The following is a 16,803-nucleotide window of genomic DNA, read 5'->3' on the forward strand; positions in this document are numbered from 1 at the left end:
TACGACGAAAAAAAAAAGCCAACAACACGAGGTGTTCCTAGGCGGTCACCCATCCAAGTACTGACCTCGCCCGACGTTGCTTAACTTCGGTGATCGGACGAGAACCGGTGTATTACAATAGCAAATAGCAAAAAAGTGTCGTGACAACTTTTCGTAAGAATTTTTTCCGTCTAGCCCCCTTTCACAACGCGCGATAAGGAACTTCGTTCCAATAATACAATACAATGAACACAATATGATTATATATCAGTTGAAAACGTGAGAGAAATAAATATTGCTGTAAACGGCAAAATATTTTTTTAATCTTTACATAAACTGTGTTTTCATATCTAAAAGTAGTTTTTTGACTTTTGATATTGTCATGTTACTACAAAACTCCCTATCACGAATATCGTTCCAACCACCATTATTTTCCGTTACAGTATTATCAATGTCATCAATCAATTCAACGTTATTTTTAATTTCCAAAAGTGGCGGAAACATATTACTTCTCGATAGCTTTTGTATATGTAAAGCTTTATAAATCCCTTCAAACTCACCACAATTTGTCAGGTCGTATGCACCACACTTCGTCGTAAAAGATCTCGGTACTTTACTTGAAATTACTTTAAATTTGTTACCCTCTAGCCGATTTAAGGAAATGTACTGTAGGGATCTGGCCCAAGAGTAATCGTCTATTAGGCAGAATAGATCGAAATGTGAGACGATAGTATTCCAAGTAGACAAATCAAAACCTAAAACATCCGAATGATATTTCGGTTCCCAGGTAGTTAATTCCAAGCGATATGTGTCCTTTCCAACAGCGATATTATTTGAACCAATAGTTCCTAACGAGATCATTTCGCATTCCGGCATAGACTTAGCCGCTTTTTTCATATAAATAACCATGTATAAAAAATCTTCAAGTAAATATTGATCTTCGTTCAAAAAAAATACAATATTGCCATTAGTCACATCAACTGAAGAGAGATTTTCAAATACCATATTCGCGGTCCACCACCAGTGATGCTTCTTTTCAGCTTTTTGTGAGTTTCTATCAATACAAGAACCTAAACAAGCGCGACGAACGCTTCTGCCCCGTCTTTGCTGCTCGTCATTCCCAGGGAATACGTTAGGATACAGTTGAATCGAATAGGGATAAAATATTTGCAATACACGACAAAAATCAATTTGTTCTATCAATTTATTTATATTAATGTCATAGAAGGCATGTGAGAAAATCACTAAAACATCTTGAATTCCTTGTATATTACTTAAAGAAGCGATCAGATATTTCAAATGCACCGAAATTTTGTGGACAAATATTACAATAACAGTAGAGTCGTTTAAACCAGGTCCAAAATCTATGTTGTTATGAATCCTTTCCGCCTCATTATAGCTTTTAATTAATCTTTTCAAAGTTGTTATGTCCGAATGCTGAGTGTCTCTTTGTTCAAATGAAATGAATTTATATGCTGATTCAGGAATTTCAACCAACAATGAAGTCTTGTGATAACGTTGTTCCATATATATAATTATTAGAAATAATGTAATTACGAAGCACAGTAAATTACGAACGAAACGTAAAATATTTCTTTTTAAAAACATCGAACAATACATATTAAAAATAATTGTTTTCTATTTTATACTAATCACTAATAGTAGGCAAAAGAAAATAACATTAGCAAGATTAATTACGTCGTGATGACTTCAGACATTAATACCATAGACGACTTTTTCAAAATGACTTACTACTGTTTACTTTCAATAATAATAATAAGGACCTTCGTAATATTGATGGTAGTCAGTATAGATGTCGAAAGGCAGTTTGTGCCAATTTATCTATGAATTTCAAATTTTCCCTTTTCCCTTATTTTTTTTCATAAGCTTTATTGAGCTTTTAAATATCCGTGGAGTTTCTTGTTAATATAAAATTCGACGAGGGTTACCGAGGTAAAATTTACTGATACATCATGCTTTTATATTTAAAGAATAAAAATTAAAAATTAATGCAGAAATCGGTAAGCTAAAAGAAACTTATTCAGTTGCAGCGCCATCTATCTAATTTAAATGAAAATAAAAAAATACTTGTTTATATGACATTTTTTTATATATTACAGCCTAGGAGTTCGACTAGACGAGACCATTAGTACTTTACGTTACATTAGTACATTACTCCCCTTTTAATATTTTTCAACCGGGTTCTCAGTCAGCACGTTTCGCTTTGCGGCATCCCTTAAAATCCAATAAGTTTGAACCAAACCGGACTGCTATTTAGTGCTGAGTCTCGGCTATGGATAGCGGATACCCTCAGGATGTCCTGCGATTCAAATAGCTTTTTAAGTTACTCAGTGTGCGAAATTAACCACAAAAAAACTAATTTTACGATTTAAAAATTACAAGATTCTTAACCTTAATGACTGTTACAAATGCTCATGTTAGGGTAAAATTATGACTCTTTTTTATTAAGATGAAGTATGGTTTAAAACATTAAGAGATAGTATAGTATAGTAACAAAAAATTGTACGTAGTTGCCATTGCAATATTTTGTTCTATTAAAAACGAAAATATTAAAATTATATTTTCTGGCATTTACAACCTATTTGTTTAATATTATGAGTTATTATATGTTAGAAATTACTTAATTTTTAAGATAATAATCAGAAACATTAATCGCTATTAATAGAATAATTAATTTCACCACATTTAGCATTTGGATGACATATAATATATAATATGTAATTGTAAACAATTTATAGATTTTTTTTAACTGTTTATTGTACATTGTCATTAATTATATACATAACATAGTGATTTTATAAAAAAAAGTTTACCGAGAAAGGATTCAATGAAGCAAAATTTTACAGCGATATTTTGAAAAGCCCGCCTTTTCGTATACTGCCAACATTCAAGCGCGTCCAATACTGCCAACGTAACTTTATCTGTATTTAAACGTAGTCCTCATTTAGACGAAAAATCAAAGATTTGTCATTAAGTGTCACGTAAATAAACCTGAAAATAACAATAAAATATATTAATTATTTATAAGTTTATGCCATAGTTCTCTAACAAATATATAACGCAATTTAAAAATTAAGTATGTCAACTGATACTATCCGGTCCACAAAAATCACCGCTAGGCGGCGCTTGCTATTTAACGTCATTCGAGTGTGTATCTTTAGGTTCCTTCTGTTTTGAAACCCAAGCAAGCTTCGGGAATTTGTTCTTGTGCCCTGAATAAGTTTAAATAGTGTTTCTGGTGATAATCTCGATAAACCAACACGATGGAAAAAAGAATCGCTCTGGAACTACGCGGAAGGAATCCGTCGCAGGTAAATGAAATCTATGCATCTTTTTATTGGAATGTTTTGTCGATACATATTTCCTTTATCACGTATATTGTCGTAACACACTTTGCCTATCCCCAATAATTAGCTTTATTATAATCAAAACCAATAAATATACGATGTACTTAAATTTCACCTATAAGATGTGGCGTTCTTGTTTATAGCGAGCCGTGTTGCTGTGTTACGTCCACTCATATCCACGTTACAATTTATCGAAAATGTATTGTTAATATTCGATATTACTACCCAATCTAACTATTAAATTCATTTATTGCACTTTTATTAGATATTTAAAGTTAATTGTTTATTCTGCGTTCTATCTATTGGTTATTTGAGGTTAAGTGATAATACACTGTATCCAAACGTGAAGAGTGTAATATTTCCTATATGTAATACATTTAGATGATGTTACATTAATATTACAATTATCTAGTCTTTTACTTAGTGTTTAATACAAAGATTTAATGTTCTCAAAATTAATAATGAAAATTAAACACTGAAAATCGGTTTGACATCTTCATTATATTTATATAGTTATAGGCGCTATTAATAATCATTAAGTATTGTTAATCTGAATGCAATATAATTAATGCATAAACACCGAAAAAGTTCTAGAAATTAATATAATATAGATGTCTTACAAATTGGTGAAATTTTTATTTCTTAGCACCTTAAATTGCGACCCGTTTGTCGTCATTCGACATAATTTCGCGCCCTTTCACTTGACTATCCTATTAGCATCTTTTCAAAATAGAATATTATTATTAGGATACTGTTATTTATTTTATACTAATAAATAGGAGATTTTTAGTTTTGAAATTGTGTATGTGTAGATATTTACAAGTTTCATCTTTATGTCGCACGCCTTACCATTTCAGCGGCCATATTTATTGCGTCGCGACGATTCGTGTCATCCGCCATTTCGGAATGAAAAAATTATGTTATTTCAACTAAGTACATCACGAAAAGCTATACTTTTGTTAAATTTTAAAGCAAAAACACATTGGTTGTATGTAAATACATAAAATTACTTATTCCATACACTTATTTTTCGTATTTTTGAAACTACGACAGAAAGAAAAGCCTGACAACTTGCACCATTTTGACGTCTAGCGTACTGCTGTTGATTTTCTTACAGGCCAGTAACACTGCTTATTTTTCGCGATTTGTCGACTTCTGTAGTTTTAGCTTGGCTAATGTTTCTAAAAAAAAATGTTTAATTTTTAAATACATTTCAATGTTTCATTATAGGTCAGATTTAAATAATGACTTATAATATATACATTTATTATGTACCTAACTTGTATGTGGGTATAACTGATATGACATAGATTCTGTTATGCTACAGACAATATTATGTAGATTTAATATATTTTATTTAAATGTTTCAGGATTTTTAATAAAACAAATTAAGATATCCAATATATGTCTAATTGTAAAAAAATATCAAGTAAACAGTAATAATCAGGCCTAATATAATTTCTGTAAGTTATTATACACAAGCACTGGGAAAGTACACAATGCTTTAACATTTACTATTTTTACAGATTAAAGAATTAAACTTGGACAACTGTAGAAGCACAACAATAGTCGGCCTCACAGATGAATATATAAATTTGGAGATTCTCAGTCTTAACAATGCTGGTCTCACAACACTAAAGGGCTTCCCCACACTTCCCAAACTCAGGAAACTTGAACTTTCTGACAACAGAATATCTAACGGGCTAAACTTTTTAAATGGCTGCAAAAAACTTACACATCTTAACCTTTCCGGGAACAAAATTGCAAAGCTGGAAACATTGAAACCACTAGAGGAGTTTGAGAACTTAAAGAATCTTGATCTATTTAACAATGAGGTGACTAATATTGAAGACTACAGGAACAGAGTGTTTGCTTTGCATCCATCCCTGAAATACTTAGATGGGTAAGATAAATTTTTAGCAGAACTGTTTGAATTTTGTATTGTAATTGGGAGGTATTTTGTTGCTATATAATTTTAAGAATTGGAATAAAACATACTCAATCATTTAATGTAACTGACTTGGACTATTAATTTAGTCTGATTGCAATAGATTATATATTCTAAGTTTGGCAATTAATTTATTATAAAAATTAAATTTCAGATTTGACAAAGAAGACGGAGAGGCAGAGGATAGCAGTGGAGAAGATGAAGATGAAATGAATGGCAACAATGACAGCGAAGAAGGTATTTATAGAATATTTTGATTAATACTTCTTAGCCTACCAATAGCAGTTAATGCTCTCATATTTGAACCCAGGTTATCCAGGTTTAAGACATTGAGATGCTACATTGACCAACTCTGGATACCATTTTTTTTTCCTATTGCATGATATACAATTCAATTACATAACATAGTTTCTAACTGTACTTTGCTTGATATGGTGATTTATAAATAAGAGGGAGATTATTTATAAAAAATGCATACATCTAATTACATTTTTATAATTAAGGTATTCTTTCATGTCTCTTCTATAAAATTGTGTTTACGCTGACGGAAAGAGACAGATTATTACTTTAGTAAAAGGTGCAATGAGACTGCTTTATTTTTAATGAATAAAGCGCTATAGCCTATGGAGGCCATGATGATAAAAACTGAAAGATCGTCTATTTTTACTTGATTGTGTGTAGGCTGTATGGACCTACGTTTTAACTGTACAGTTAAATCGCACAGTTAAAACTGAAGGTGTGTAGCCCGCTTAAGTAATTACATATAGTTTTTAAATATAATTTGATATGTAAAACCCCTTTGATAAGTCATAAGTAACTAAAAATAAATACATTTAAAATAAAATTATTTTATTTTTACACTTACCTTAACGTAACAGCGAGTCTTTCCATTGGCGATATAGATTGTCTCCAGTAAGTATCTTTTTTTCTCAAACCATCTTGTAGCTTTTGTAGTAGCACGTGAAAAGTAGATTCTGGCATTTTGAAGTAATCATAACATATATATATATATTTAGGGTGTCTCATGAGTTTCTGGCATAATGTGTGATATTCTCCTGCAGTTTCTCTATCTTCCCACAGCTCACATACCCAAATACGTTTTACTGGCTGCTGATGGTCTTCTTGGTCGTCTGCTTCTTCTTCATCTAGCGCTATTGCAATAATTGCTAACTCTTCTTGGTTAAACAAAGACATCGTGAAGTGTGCGTATCAGAAAGAAACTGATTACACTGATACCGATTTCTCTGATATGTGTGAACACGGGTGACTGATGGCACGTCCCTGACAGGAACACTGAAACGGACAACTCGGATAGCCCTGACCCGGAAATGTGTGGATAGCGCTTAAGGGGATATATTTTTATATCTCAATGTCAAATTGTTAGAGGGGTATTATCAACTCGCACAGGCCATTTGATGCGACGGCAATAGCTTCCAGTCGTCAGCTGCTTTCTGTCATTGAAATATCTGCGTTAACTTCCTTAGACCGACAGAATTTCTAATACCAATGTTCTTCTATTGATTCTTTGTCAAAATATGTTTAAAATTCACTATTCAATTCTTCATGCAGTGAAATCTGTTTCTAAATAATAATGTCTTAAATTGAGAAGCCAATTAGATTTTGTTGTGTACTTAACATAATAATAATTGTTGTATACTTAAGTTTAAACTAAGTTTTACCATACCTCTCGCGTTACTACTCTGTAGTAACTATGTATAGTGCTTACTTTACAAAAAAAATTCTGATAGGTTTCTGTTGCATTTTTCCATTTTTGTTTCTAAAATTCCTTTAATAGTTGGTCCATTAAGACCTGAAAGACAAATGCATTTTTAATATTACAGATCTTGGCATTGACCTGGGTCCACTCATTATAGATGATGATTATTCAGAGAGAACGCCAGAAATGACGTCATCTTTCCTTGTCTCGCTATACACTGTTTATGGTCTTCTGTTCCATATGGGCACTCTTTTAAAAAGTAAGCATCATTGCCAAACTGACCTTTGTTGTTTATATGAAAAGCTGTCAAAGCTCCTATGTGGAAAATTCTTATAGGGAAGCTTACGATTTGTAGGTATTTTTACCTTTCAGTAGAAATTTAGAAATTATATATTTGCTGACCAACTCAAGCACTACAAGCTTCTATTCTATTATATTTTTTGTAAATTACACTAACAAAATCTGTTTAAAAGTTATTTTAAAAACAAAAAAATATCTCAGTTACTTGTTGTAAACAAGCATAGTCAACCACAGATAGTTAAAAAATTGTTATGGCATATTTAATCCTGAATTGTGTATTTTATTATTATATTGTGGTGGCTACTTATTTCCTTTTGTTATTGTTTGATGGGTACAGGCAGCCTCATCACTAATATTAATTCTCTACCAGGCAACCCAAGTCTGGAAAAAATAGTCTATAGGATAAAGCAAGAAGTGCAAGACTTATAGTTATAACATAAGCATTAAATACATTACACAAAATCTGCTATATAGTATATAGTGGTGATAAATTCATTAAATAGATTAAATCCATTTACATTTTATGAAAATAAGAATGTTTCTTGTTTCAGATTCAGATGTTGATGATGAAGAAGATGATGATCTTTCACTAAGTGCTGTCTATAATACTAAATTAGGTAATATTATTTTTACTACACTTATCAGGAAATGTATAAATAAGATTGTTTGAAACAGTGTGCACTAGATAGATTTCATTTCATACATATTATCGTCATCATTGATACGTCACTATAGTCATGATCCGAAAAAAGTTGCAAACTTCTGCAAAGCCTCAGAATTAGCAACTTTAGATGTTTTGTCACTATTATCCAATCTATCTCCTACATCTTTTATCATCTCTGTTGGTGGATAGAATATCTGACACCTATCTACCTATCATTGCATATGAGAGATACCTAATGATCATAGTATTATCTGTTATTTAGTGATGTCTTATTGGTATAAGGTATGGGTATATTAAATCTTTTCAAGACATCTCAACTCATAATCGAATGTTCAGATCATGTCTCAAACACTTCATCGAATCTGGACAAGAGCTGGTTTAATATCATTCTTGTTAAAGATCATACAGAATCATCGCCCAACTGCCAAAATATTGTTATATATTTCAGAGGAAGAGAGTTCAGAGGGCTCCCTGTACGAAGGCAGTGCAGAAGAGGAGGAGGTTGAAGAAGAAGATGACGAAGATGGTGATGGAGATAATGATGACGACAAACCAAACTCCAAAGCACAAGGTATGCATTCTTTCAATTTTTAAATAAAATCCCTTCTTGTCTTGCTCTAGTCTTCATAAATTTAAATAAAATTATTATTGAAATAGAAACAAACCTGAAATAGGCCAAAAGGTAAATATCATGAAAAATCCTAATGATGGTAAAAAAATCAATTAAAATGGGTTTCAAGATTTCGAGTTATTTGCATAAAAGTATCTTTAAAATTTGACCAAATTCAGAAAAAAATAACCTGAGATGGGCTAATTTGTGGCTACATTTTATTATAACAATTAAACAAATATTTTTAATCCGTTTTTTACATTGATACATCTAAAACACTGTTTATGAACATAGTTCATATTGATTTATGTTTACACAATATAGCGGTAGTGTGTTAGAAGCACGTTAACATTTTTATTAAAACATTGCTTACTTTTATAATTTTGCATTGGAATAGAATAACTATAACTGACAGCATTTTTAAACTTATCATTGTCTGCCCATGTTCTAGATAATTTCATTGATATTTCAATCACATACTCTGCTGTCGAATTAGCTTATAAAGAGACTGAAAAATCTATGTGCATATTTCATAACATAATTTATTTAAATTTTACAGCCGGAAAGGAGAACTCTCACGGTGAGCCCGAGGAAAGCACTCGGGGCAAAAAACGAAAACACGAAGACGAAGACGAGAATTGATCGTGGTTGCCTTACGCGGAGTCATCTTACTAGTTCGTAAGTGTACAGAGCTCCGAGACATCGGACAATAAACCTTGACGCTAACCGACCGCGGACGATAAGATTGCCCTTATGTATTTCCCCTTACTTTCATCCCATAAAGTACAAGAAATTTTGTAATATCCTTCATTATGTTTAATTTATGGCACTATTATATAAAATTTACGATAAAATTATGTTATTAGTTTTATTTTTCGAATGCACAAATGCGCCCATATTTAATGCGTTCAGGTGCTTTTGAATGCTGTTTTTATAAATCGTAACTGTTTGCCATGTAATTTATAGAAAAATCAGATTTTGTGGCAAGTTTTGTTTGCACAAATAACTGACCGCTTTCACATAACTTACTATACGATAATGCACACACATGACACTCATCTCGCTAAACTTTTTATATTTTATTCATCTTGTTATAGAAAAGATAACATTAAACAAGTAACTGCTTATTGAAAGCCCTGAACATATTATCTCCTTTACAAGAATGCATTAAACTGGCATGTTCAAATAGTCTAAAGTCTTTCAAATATTACAGCCACTAAACCTGCTGAGACTTTAGGCTACTTATAATATTTTGATTGACTTTGGTCTATTTGAACCATATGTATCATACTGTAATTTCGTAGGTAAGTTGGAATATCACACCAATGGTATAAGGGACACTTCTATTGATAAATACTAGATTATGATCGTGTTATTCTTTCAAATCTCAGCAATATATTGACCGTGTTCGGGTTAGAAAGTGAGCCAGGTACAGTGATGTCATTCCAAGGCGCTCACATTGTCTTGTTACCGAAGCTATGAGCCAGTTTATGTGAATATTTTATCACCATTTTAGGGCTGTTGTACCTTTTAGTGTTTGTTGTCCGACAAGTTAATGTTCCAATTTGTTTATTGTATTTTTTTATTCTTGACATGCTTAATTTTAGAATAATGAATGGATGTGCATTTTAGGATGATATTCAAACTACCATATAATGTTATGATAATTAATTATTAAGTGAAGAGATACTTGAGTATATAAATGCGAGACTTTAAATAGTGCCCTCGTTCCTTTTGTGACTAAATTCGGGAGTTTTCCGCCTGTCTGTCCTTAAATAATTTTGAAAAAATATTTATTTCTTTAAAAATAATATATCGACTCTTTCTATTGTAAAAAGAAGATATAAAGAAAATATGTTTATTTATAATGCAATAAAAAATCTCTCATAAATTGATAACAAAAAAAATATTTGTCAATTAAATAGATTCATTGGCAAGAGTAAAGAAATAAGTTTTTTTACCTTTGTATTAATAGATTTATTGTACAAATATAAAGGCGAAATACTTGAATGCAAAACCTGTATATTGATAAAGAGAAAACCATGTGAACAAGATGGGTTTTGTCAGTAATCTCACTTAAGATAACAGATGCTCATCAATTAAATATAGAAATTCAAACGGGCGTAGTAAATAAATCAAATATTTAGACCAAATTGTCGATCATCTGATGAGTTCAGAGCATATTTTTCTACACTATTTTTTAAATATTAAAGAGCAATTTTATGCACTTAAGTATTAATATCAATGATAATTTATGAAATGTTTGGTTGATGCGTCATCGTGCCAGATGTGTTGAAGAGAATTTTAGTTAATAACTTTATTATATTATGTAAGTCATTAAGTTTAAGTAATTTACAACTTGGCCTGTTGATATATATTATATAATCCTATTAAGACTTTATTTCTGGGATTGTAAAATAAAAGGTGAAAACAATATTTTTTGTTTTATTTAAGGTAAAATAAGTCTTATTAACACAAATCATGTACTCTGTTGTTCCAAAAACTGTTGCAAGAGTACACTTTCAATAGGAATCACAAGATTTTCACTGCCATCTAAAGTTCTCTTGAATTTGACTAGTTTGTGGTCCAGAAATTCAGTAAGCTGAGCTCTCAGTGCAAGTTCAGAACTAACCAGGAATTGCTCCCGGGATTTTGAGTATAGATCCTTGAATGGTAATCCTAAAAAAATATGTTTATTTTATAAATGTTTGTATAGGTATGTTAACTAAAGCTGGCGGCTTCAACACATTTACACTTTGTGCTTGTGTAGTGTCTGTGAATAAACGCGAGACGTGATGTTAAACTGAAATACATCATGAATAGACTGTCCGTCTCTGTCGCGCTCGGTCAAGCTTATGAGTATAAAAGAGACAGTTATTGTGTTGTATATACATTTTTATTTATTTACAACCCACCCAACCTTACTAAAACCAGAGTGAACTAAAATGTATAGCATGGCAAAAAAATCATATTTTGAAACATACTGTATGTGAAATTGCATTAGTGTGAGTACTGTGAACCCGCCAGCTTTCGATAACCGACCTATAATTAGATGAACGTTTAAATACGCATTCCAATGCGAATAAATATATGTATGTAGGAAAACATTAAATATAATTCTAACCTTGATAATTTTGTTTCTGATTTTCAAGTTGATATTGTATAATAATATTAAAAATTCCTCTGGCATTAGTGGTGAGGGACTGATAGACGCTTTTCAATGAAGATAATTGTAAAGCTCCACTTCTTTGGGTCATGAGAGAATTTTCAAATGATGTCTCCTCCGTATAAGGGAGGAAAGTTGTTATGTCCCACCAACTGAATTTGTATTTACTTAACTTTGAATGGTCCCATACTGTGAAATAAATTCATAACTGAAATCTATTAGAGTGACAGACTTGGATTAAATTAAACCATATCATTCATAGCCTTCTTTTTTTTTAAAATCAGTGCCTTAGGATGTTCTTTATTAAACAAGCCAGTGTTTTTTTGTGCGTGATGCACAACTGGTGTTCGCACATGGCTTGAGAGTTACTTTCTTAACCACTGGACCTACAATGCTCATTTAAATAGTAAAGTAACCATACTCACACAGTGGGGCATTAATGTGGTCAATTGTTGCTATAGTATGAACATTTTTTAACTCTGAAATGCTGGCTAATGTTGACTGAGCTTTGCTATTTCTTAGCATTGTACCATCTATATTGTGTATTATTAGGAATAAGTCAGTCTCACGCTCTTTCAATTGGCTATCAATTAAATTAACAACATCACTTAAATTTGAGGGTACATGTGAATTACCCAATAAATCAATCACGATTGCCTCTAAAACATTCTTTATCATGAGACTTGGAAAGAATCCATTTATGATGATACATGGTACATTTTTTAGTTTTTCTATTTGAAATCTATGCAAAACTTCACGCTTGGATCCTATACCATAGAGAATTATGTTGAAATTTTCACCAAGAACATAAAGCCATTTATCAAATAATTCATTATAGCCATGTAACAAATCTGTAATTCGGTTTTGGTGTTCCTTTGATATGTGAGCATCCATTTCCTTAAGATTTGCATTTAAATTCATATTTTTTAATCTTGCTAATGTATGGTCTGATGTTGTTATCTGTAAAATATAATAGTAACCATTACAGTATAAACAATTTAACTCTTATAAACGTAAATTAAAAACTATATTTAGCTAAGTTACCTTTTTGCTAGAGTTCATCATGAAATAATTATCTGGAGTTACAATATATTCAGAATCCTTTTGTTTGGCTTTATGACATCTGTTTCTCACAATGGGTGCTATTTCTTTTTCAACTGCTTCGGTTTCAGAACTTGAGTCTGATGAAGACTGAAAAGAAAGCAATTGCATTAAGTATATAAAATATTTTTTTATGCATTTGTGTCACTATCAGGCAATTTTCTGATGATGTCCTAGTATATTTTTATCAGGAGATAATGCCTCATATGGCAGACATCAGTAAATTTTGTTTACAGGCCAGAAAAAAGGAGCCACTGAAAATATATTTTTCTTTGGAACAGTTTTATATGCGCATTGGGATCTGGCTGTAGATTTAATTTGTTGGTAACATTATTTTTACCATTTCGGAAATGGGATAATCACTTACTTCCAGTTATAAGTAAAACAGAATAGACAAAATTATGTGTTTAATTGCTTAGAGCTCTTTCCTATTAAGTATATGACATAGTATCTTAGTAACTTCTAATAATCACCTCATTTTCACTTTTATCTGGTAAAAAATCACTACTGCTTGCTGAGAAATCACTTTCTTCACTATCACTCTCCAATTTTTTTATAATTCCTGTAAATAACCGAAGGTTAAAATTTAAAAAAGAAGTGTACCTACCTCTATTTTTCTTGTAATAAAGGTGTCGGTAAATGTTTTAAATCTACTTAAGATATTACTGAACAGCAGCAGTGTATGTATAATATGTTTCTAGCTACTTGGAAGAGCATAATGGAATAGATAAATTATTTATGGTAAATTTTAATATAATTTAATTATTTTCAGCATAATTTTGTAGTTGTCAAATATATTCTATTTAATAGAACTATATATAAATAAGACTATTTGTAACATATTATTTAAGCATTCAATAAAATAGGAAACTGTTACTAACTTTTCTTTAACAAGTTGACAACTTGTTTTGGTGTTGCTTCATCTTTAGTAACTAAATGCTTATTTCTTTTAGGTGTCTTTGGGGTATTTGGTATGGGGGAACCAATGGCTTCCTTGACCTTATTTTGAAGATCTAGCTTTGTATGACGACTTTTAAATTTAAACATATCTTGTCCTTCAACATCATCAGAACCAAAGAGGGCTAAAATTTGAAAAATATAGTAAAGGTATATTAGTCTAGACCAGAGTTCCCCAAACGTTTTTGTGTTGTAGACCCCTTGCCATGTTTTTCCATGTTGGGTAGACCCCCTACTTACTGATATTTATTTCCTGTAAATTTCAAAATGTATTGCGACCACAAAGCGAATACCAACATCCTACAACTTAAACAATTTTATAAACATATATAATATTTTTTTACTTCATAGGTACTTTTATAAATAATGTATATGTTTTGATATTATAAGATAGTATGATGTAAGTAAATAGGTACTATCAGTGTATGTGTTGAGATCCACTATTGTGGACCTTTTCATTTCATGGACCCCCAAATTTTTTTTTCACTGACGTAGACCCCTTGCAGGTTGTCATAGACCCCTGGGGGTCGATATAGACCACTTTGGGAATCACTGGTCTAGTACAGTATTCTTAGATTAGTATTCAATTAAGTTGCTCATTTAGAAAAGAAATTACCTTTAGGTTTTAGAGTAAGTGTTTCAATATTCAATTCATCATCATCAGTACTATCATCAGAAGTAATATTTCCGTATCTTGTAGAAATTCCGCGTTTAGTGGGTGTAGTCTTGAAAAAATCCTGGTATTTTTTAGGTTTATTTCTAACTCTGAAAGTCCTTCTTGGTGTTGCTGGTGAATCTTCATTGCCTTTATTTAGAAAATAGATTTAAAAAACCTTGCTTGTCTTTCAAGTTTACAACTAATAAAGCCATACACTATTTCAATAATTTATGATATTTTTACATTAATTGTATTCATCAAACAAAAAGTATACCTCTAGTAGTAACTACATAAGAAATAGAAAAATAACGTATATATTATTTACTTACCATCACATGCGCTATCATAGTTATTTCCTAAATGCATTGCACTACTTGTTATAAATGTCCTTTAAAATAATTGTTTAATAACAAAGAAATATAATACCATTAGATAGTTTGAAGTTTATCATACGAAAACACGTTAGCGCCTACAATTTAAGGCTCAAACTTGACGAATGCGGACAGCGCACAGCGGAGCGGAATGATGTCGATCTCGATTCTCGATTGTCGAATGTCAAAAGAAAATAAATATGTCGAGAAATAAATTACCTATTTGGGCAGTTATTGTAATTGTGTTCTGTGCAACTGACGACCCACAAATCGGCATTCGGCCTGCCTGCGACAGACGACGTAAATTATGGCGCTAAAAGACGAAATCTCAATGTTACCTACTCCTAATAATATTAAATTCTATAGCTATTATTTAAGTCTAAAACCGTAAAATAACGATAATTTATTGTAAATTCTTTATATATAAAAATTAACATAAACGTTTTCACTTATATTATTTTGTAAGTTTTTGTAATTTATTACCTATACATGTTTGGCTTCTAGCATAAAGTTTTAAATGATTCGTTCTTAATATTTTCATGGTCCACCATCGTTATGGTAAGCTAATTATTGGTATTTCTTTATATTCAACGAGTAATATATTTCTCTACAATTAATAACTTGGTTAGAACTATTAGATGTGCAAAGTAATTTTTTGAAGTGAAAACTTCTTTAGCAGCGTTGTACACTTCTTTTTAAATGTGTAAAAAATGTTAAACTCGCGTCAGGACACGTGACCTGAATCCATATTTAAATAAGAACAAAATAAAGCAATCATTGTCAATTTCTCAATATGGCTCTGTGTTGCCATCCGAAAGTTTTCAAATAATTCAATTATCTTCTTTCATTAGCCAAACAATAAATATAGGTCTAATTGAGGTTTTACAATAAATATACAAGACGAATAATGTTTTATATAATGCTTAAAACGTCAATACAGTAGTAATCACTATTTTAAATTCGTATGGCACTTTCAAAAAGTCGAAGATGGGGTGTCATTTACTTATTGACCACATAATATTTAGAGAGATACTTAGTGAAAATATGGGTAACATTCAAAAAAAGTCTTGCTAAAATCTTAGGGGTAACCGCGGCGCTGTCAGCGTATAGAAAAATGTTGCCAACATAATTCTCTTAAATACCTACCCATAATTTATTTTCGATTAATAAAAGGTTAATGCTCTTACCACAGATGTTAAACAAGTCTTGCATTAATGCAAAGAACTTCTGAGTTTCGACAGAACCTCCAACGACACCGTTTATAGTGCTTTTCATGAAAGAAGTCCCGCGGTGATTTTTGGAACTAAATTTGACAGGTCGGCAATGTTGTCATTCGTCGATGTTGTCAAGTTCGTTTGTTGTGGTAGATTTTTGTGAATTTTTAACTAGCTTAGTGCATTTTAAAGATTGATTACAATGCCAAAAGTTGTAAAAAGTTCGGCTCGAGAAATGATATTAAAGGTGAAAGAGTTCTGTGAAGCGGAACATAAGAATCAAGGTGTTTTAATACCACTAAACAATGTTCAGAAGAGAGTTGCCGCCATAACAGGTACTTATTAGAGTTGCCATTTAATAATTTTTTGCTGTATTGATGGGACTTTTATGATATAAATTAGTTTTTGCGACAAAATTGAACAAATACATAACGTGATGAAACTAGGTAACTGAAATTAAAACATATATTACATAAGCATTATAAACTTAAAGTTATTATTATTTTTAATTGTTCATAATTTAATTGCAGGTGTGTCAGAGAAAACTGTAACAAGAATTACAAATAATAATAAACCTTATAATAACAGCGGCGTGTACTTCGAAAAAAATTGTAATCCAACAATTATGCAATAAAACTCTGAATAAAAAATTGTATTCCTTTTCTTTACCCTATTTTCTCATCTTTTCCCTGTAAGTAGGTAGAACAACGCTAATATAAGTAAATAAAAATATACTTTTTACATAACAGA

At 31.1% G+C, this 16,803-nt stretch overlaps 3 protein-coding genes across 4 annotated transcripts; 1 reads left to right on the forward strand and 2 right to left on the reverse strand.

The window, feature by feature from the left end:
* Nucleotides 1-248: 248 nt before the first annotated feature.
* On the reverse strand, nt 249-4,544 carry LOC125063149 (alpha-1,6-mannosyl-glycoprotein 2-beta-N-acetylglucosaminyltransferase-like). Its single transcript, XM_047669400.1, has 2 exons — nt 4,197-4,544; nt 249-2,991 (listed from the first exon to the last, which is right to left on the reverse strand). The coding sequence occupies exon 2, from the start codon at nt 1,597-1,599 to the stop codon at nt 307-309; it is 1,293 nt and encodes a 430-aa protein (XP_047525356.1). The 5' UTR covers nt 1,600-2,991; nt 4,197-4,544; the 3' UTR covers nt 249-306.
* On the forward strand, nt 3,121-11,020 carry LOC125063150 (acidic leucine-rich nuclear phosphoprotein 32 family member A). Of its 2 annotated transcripts, XM_047669401.1 has the most exons (7): nt 3,121-3,311; nt 4,874-5,250; nt 5,450-5,532; nt 7,137-7,271; nt 7,864-7,929; nt 8,425-8,547; nt 9,146-11,020. In XM_047669401.1, exons 1-7 carry the CDS (start codon nt 3,264-3,266, stop codon nt 9,226-9,228), a joined length of 915 nt encoding a protein of 304 aa, XP_047525357.1. In that variant the 5' UTR covers nt 3,121-3,263; the 3' UTR covers nt 9,229-11,020. The 2 variants fall into 2 exon arrangements, with proteins under 2 accessions (XP_047525357.1, XP_047525358.1); XM_047669402.1 differs by lacking the exon at nt 7,137-7,271 and having other exon boundaries at nt 3,124-3,311.
* On the reverse strand, nt 11,018-15,017 carry LOC125063148 (origin recognition complex subunit 2). The gene is made up of 8 exons (XM_047669399.1): nt 14,798-15,017; nt 14,427-14,615; nt 13,735-13,935; nt 13,327-13,415; nt 12,797-12,943; nt 12,178-12,712; nt 11,711-11,941; nt 11,018-11,265 (listed from the first exon to the last, which is right to left on the reverse strand). The coding sequence occupies exons 1-8, from the start codon at nt 14,832-14,834 to the stop codon at nt 11,066-11,068; spliced, it is 1,629 nt and encodes a 542-aa protein (XP_047525355.1). The 5' UTR covers nt 14,835-15,017; the 3' UTR covers nt 11,018-11,065.
* Nucleotides 15,018-16,803: the final 1,786 nt, after the last annotated feature.

The sequence above is a fragment of the Pieris napi genome, chromosome 3 (genome assembly GCF_905475465.1).
Source record: "Pieris napi chromosome 3, ilPieNapi1.2, whole genome shotgun sequence".
Taxonomy (NCBI): Eukaryota; Metazoa; Arthropoda; class Insecta; order Lepidoptera; family Pieridae; genus Pieris; species Pieris napi.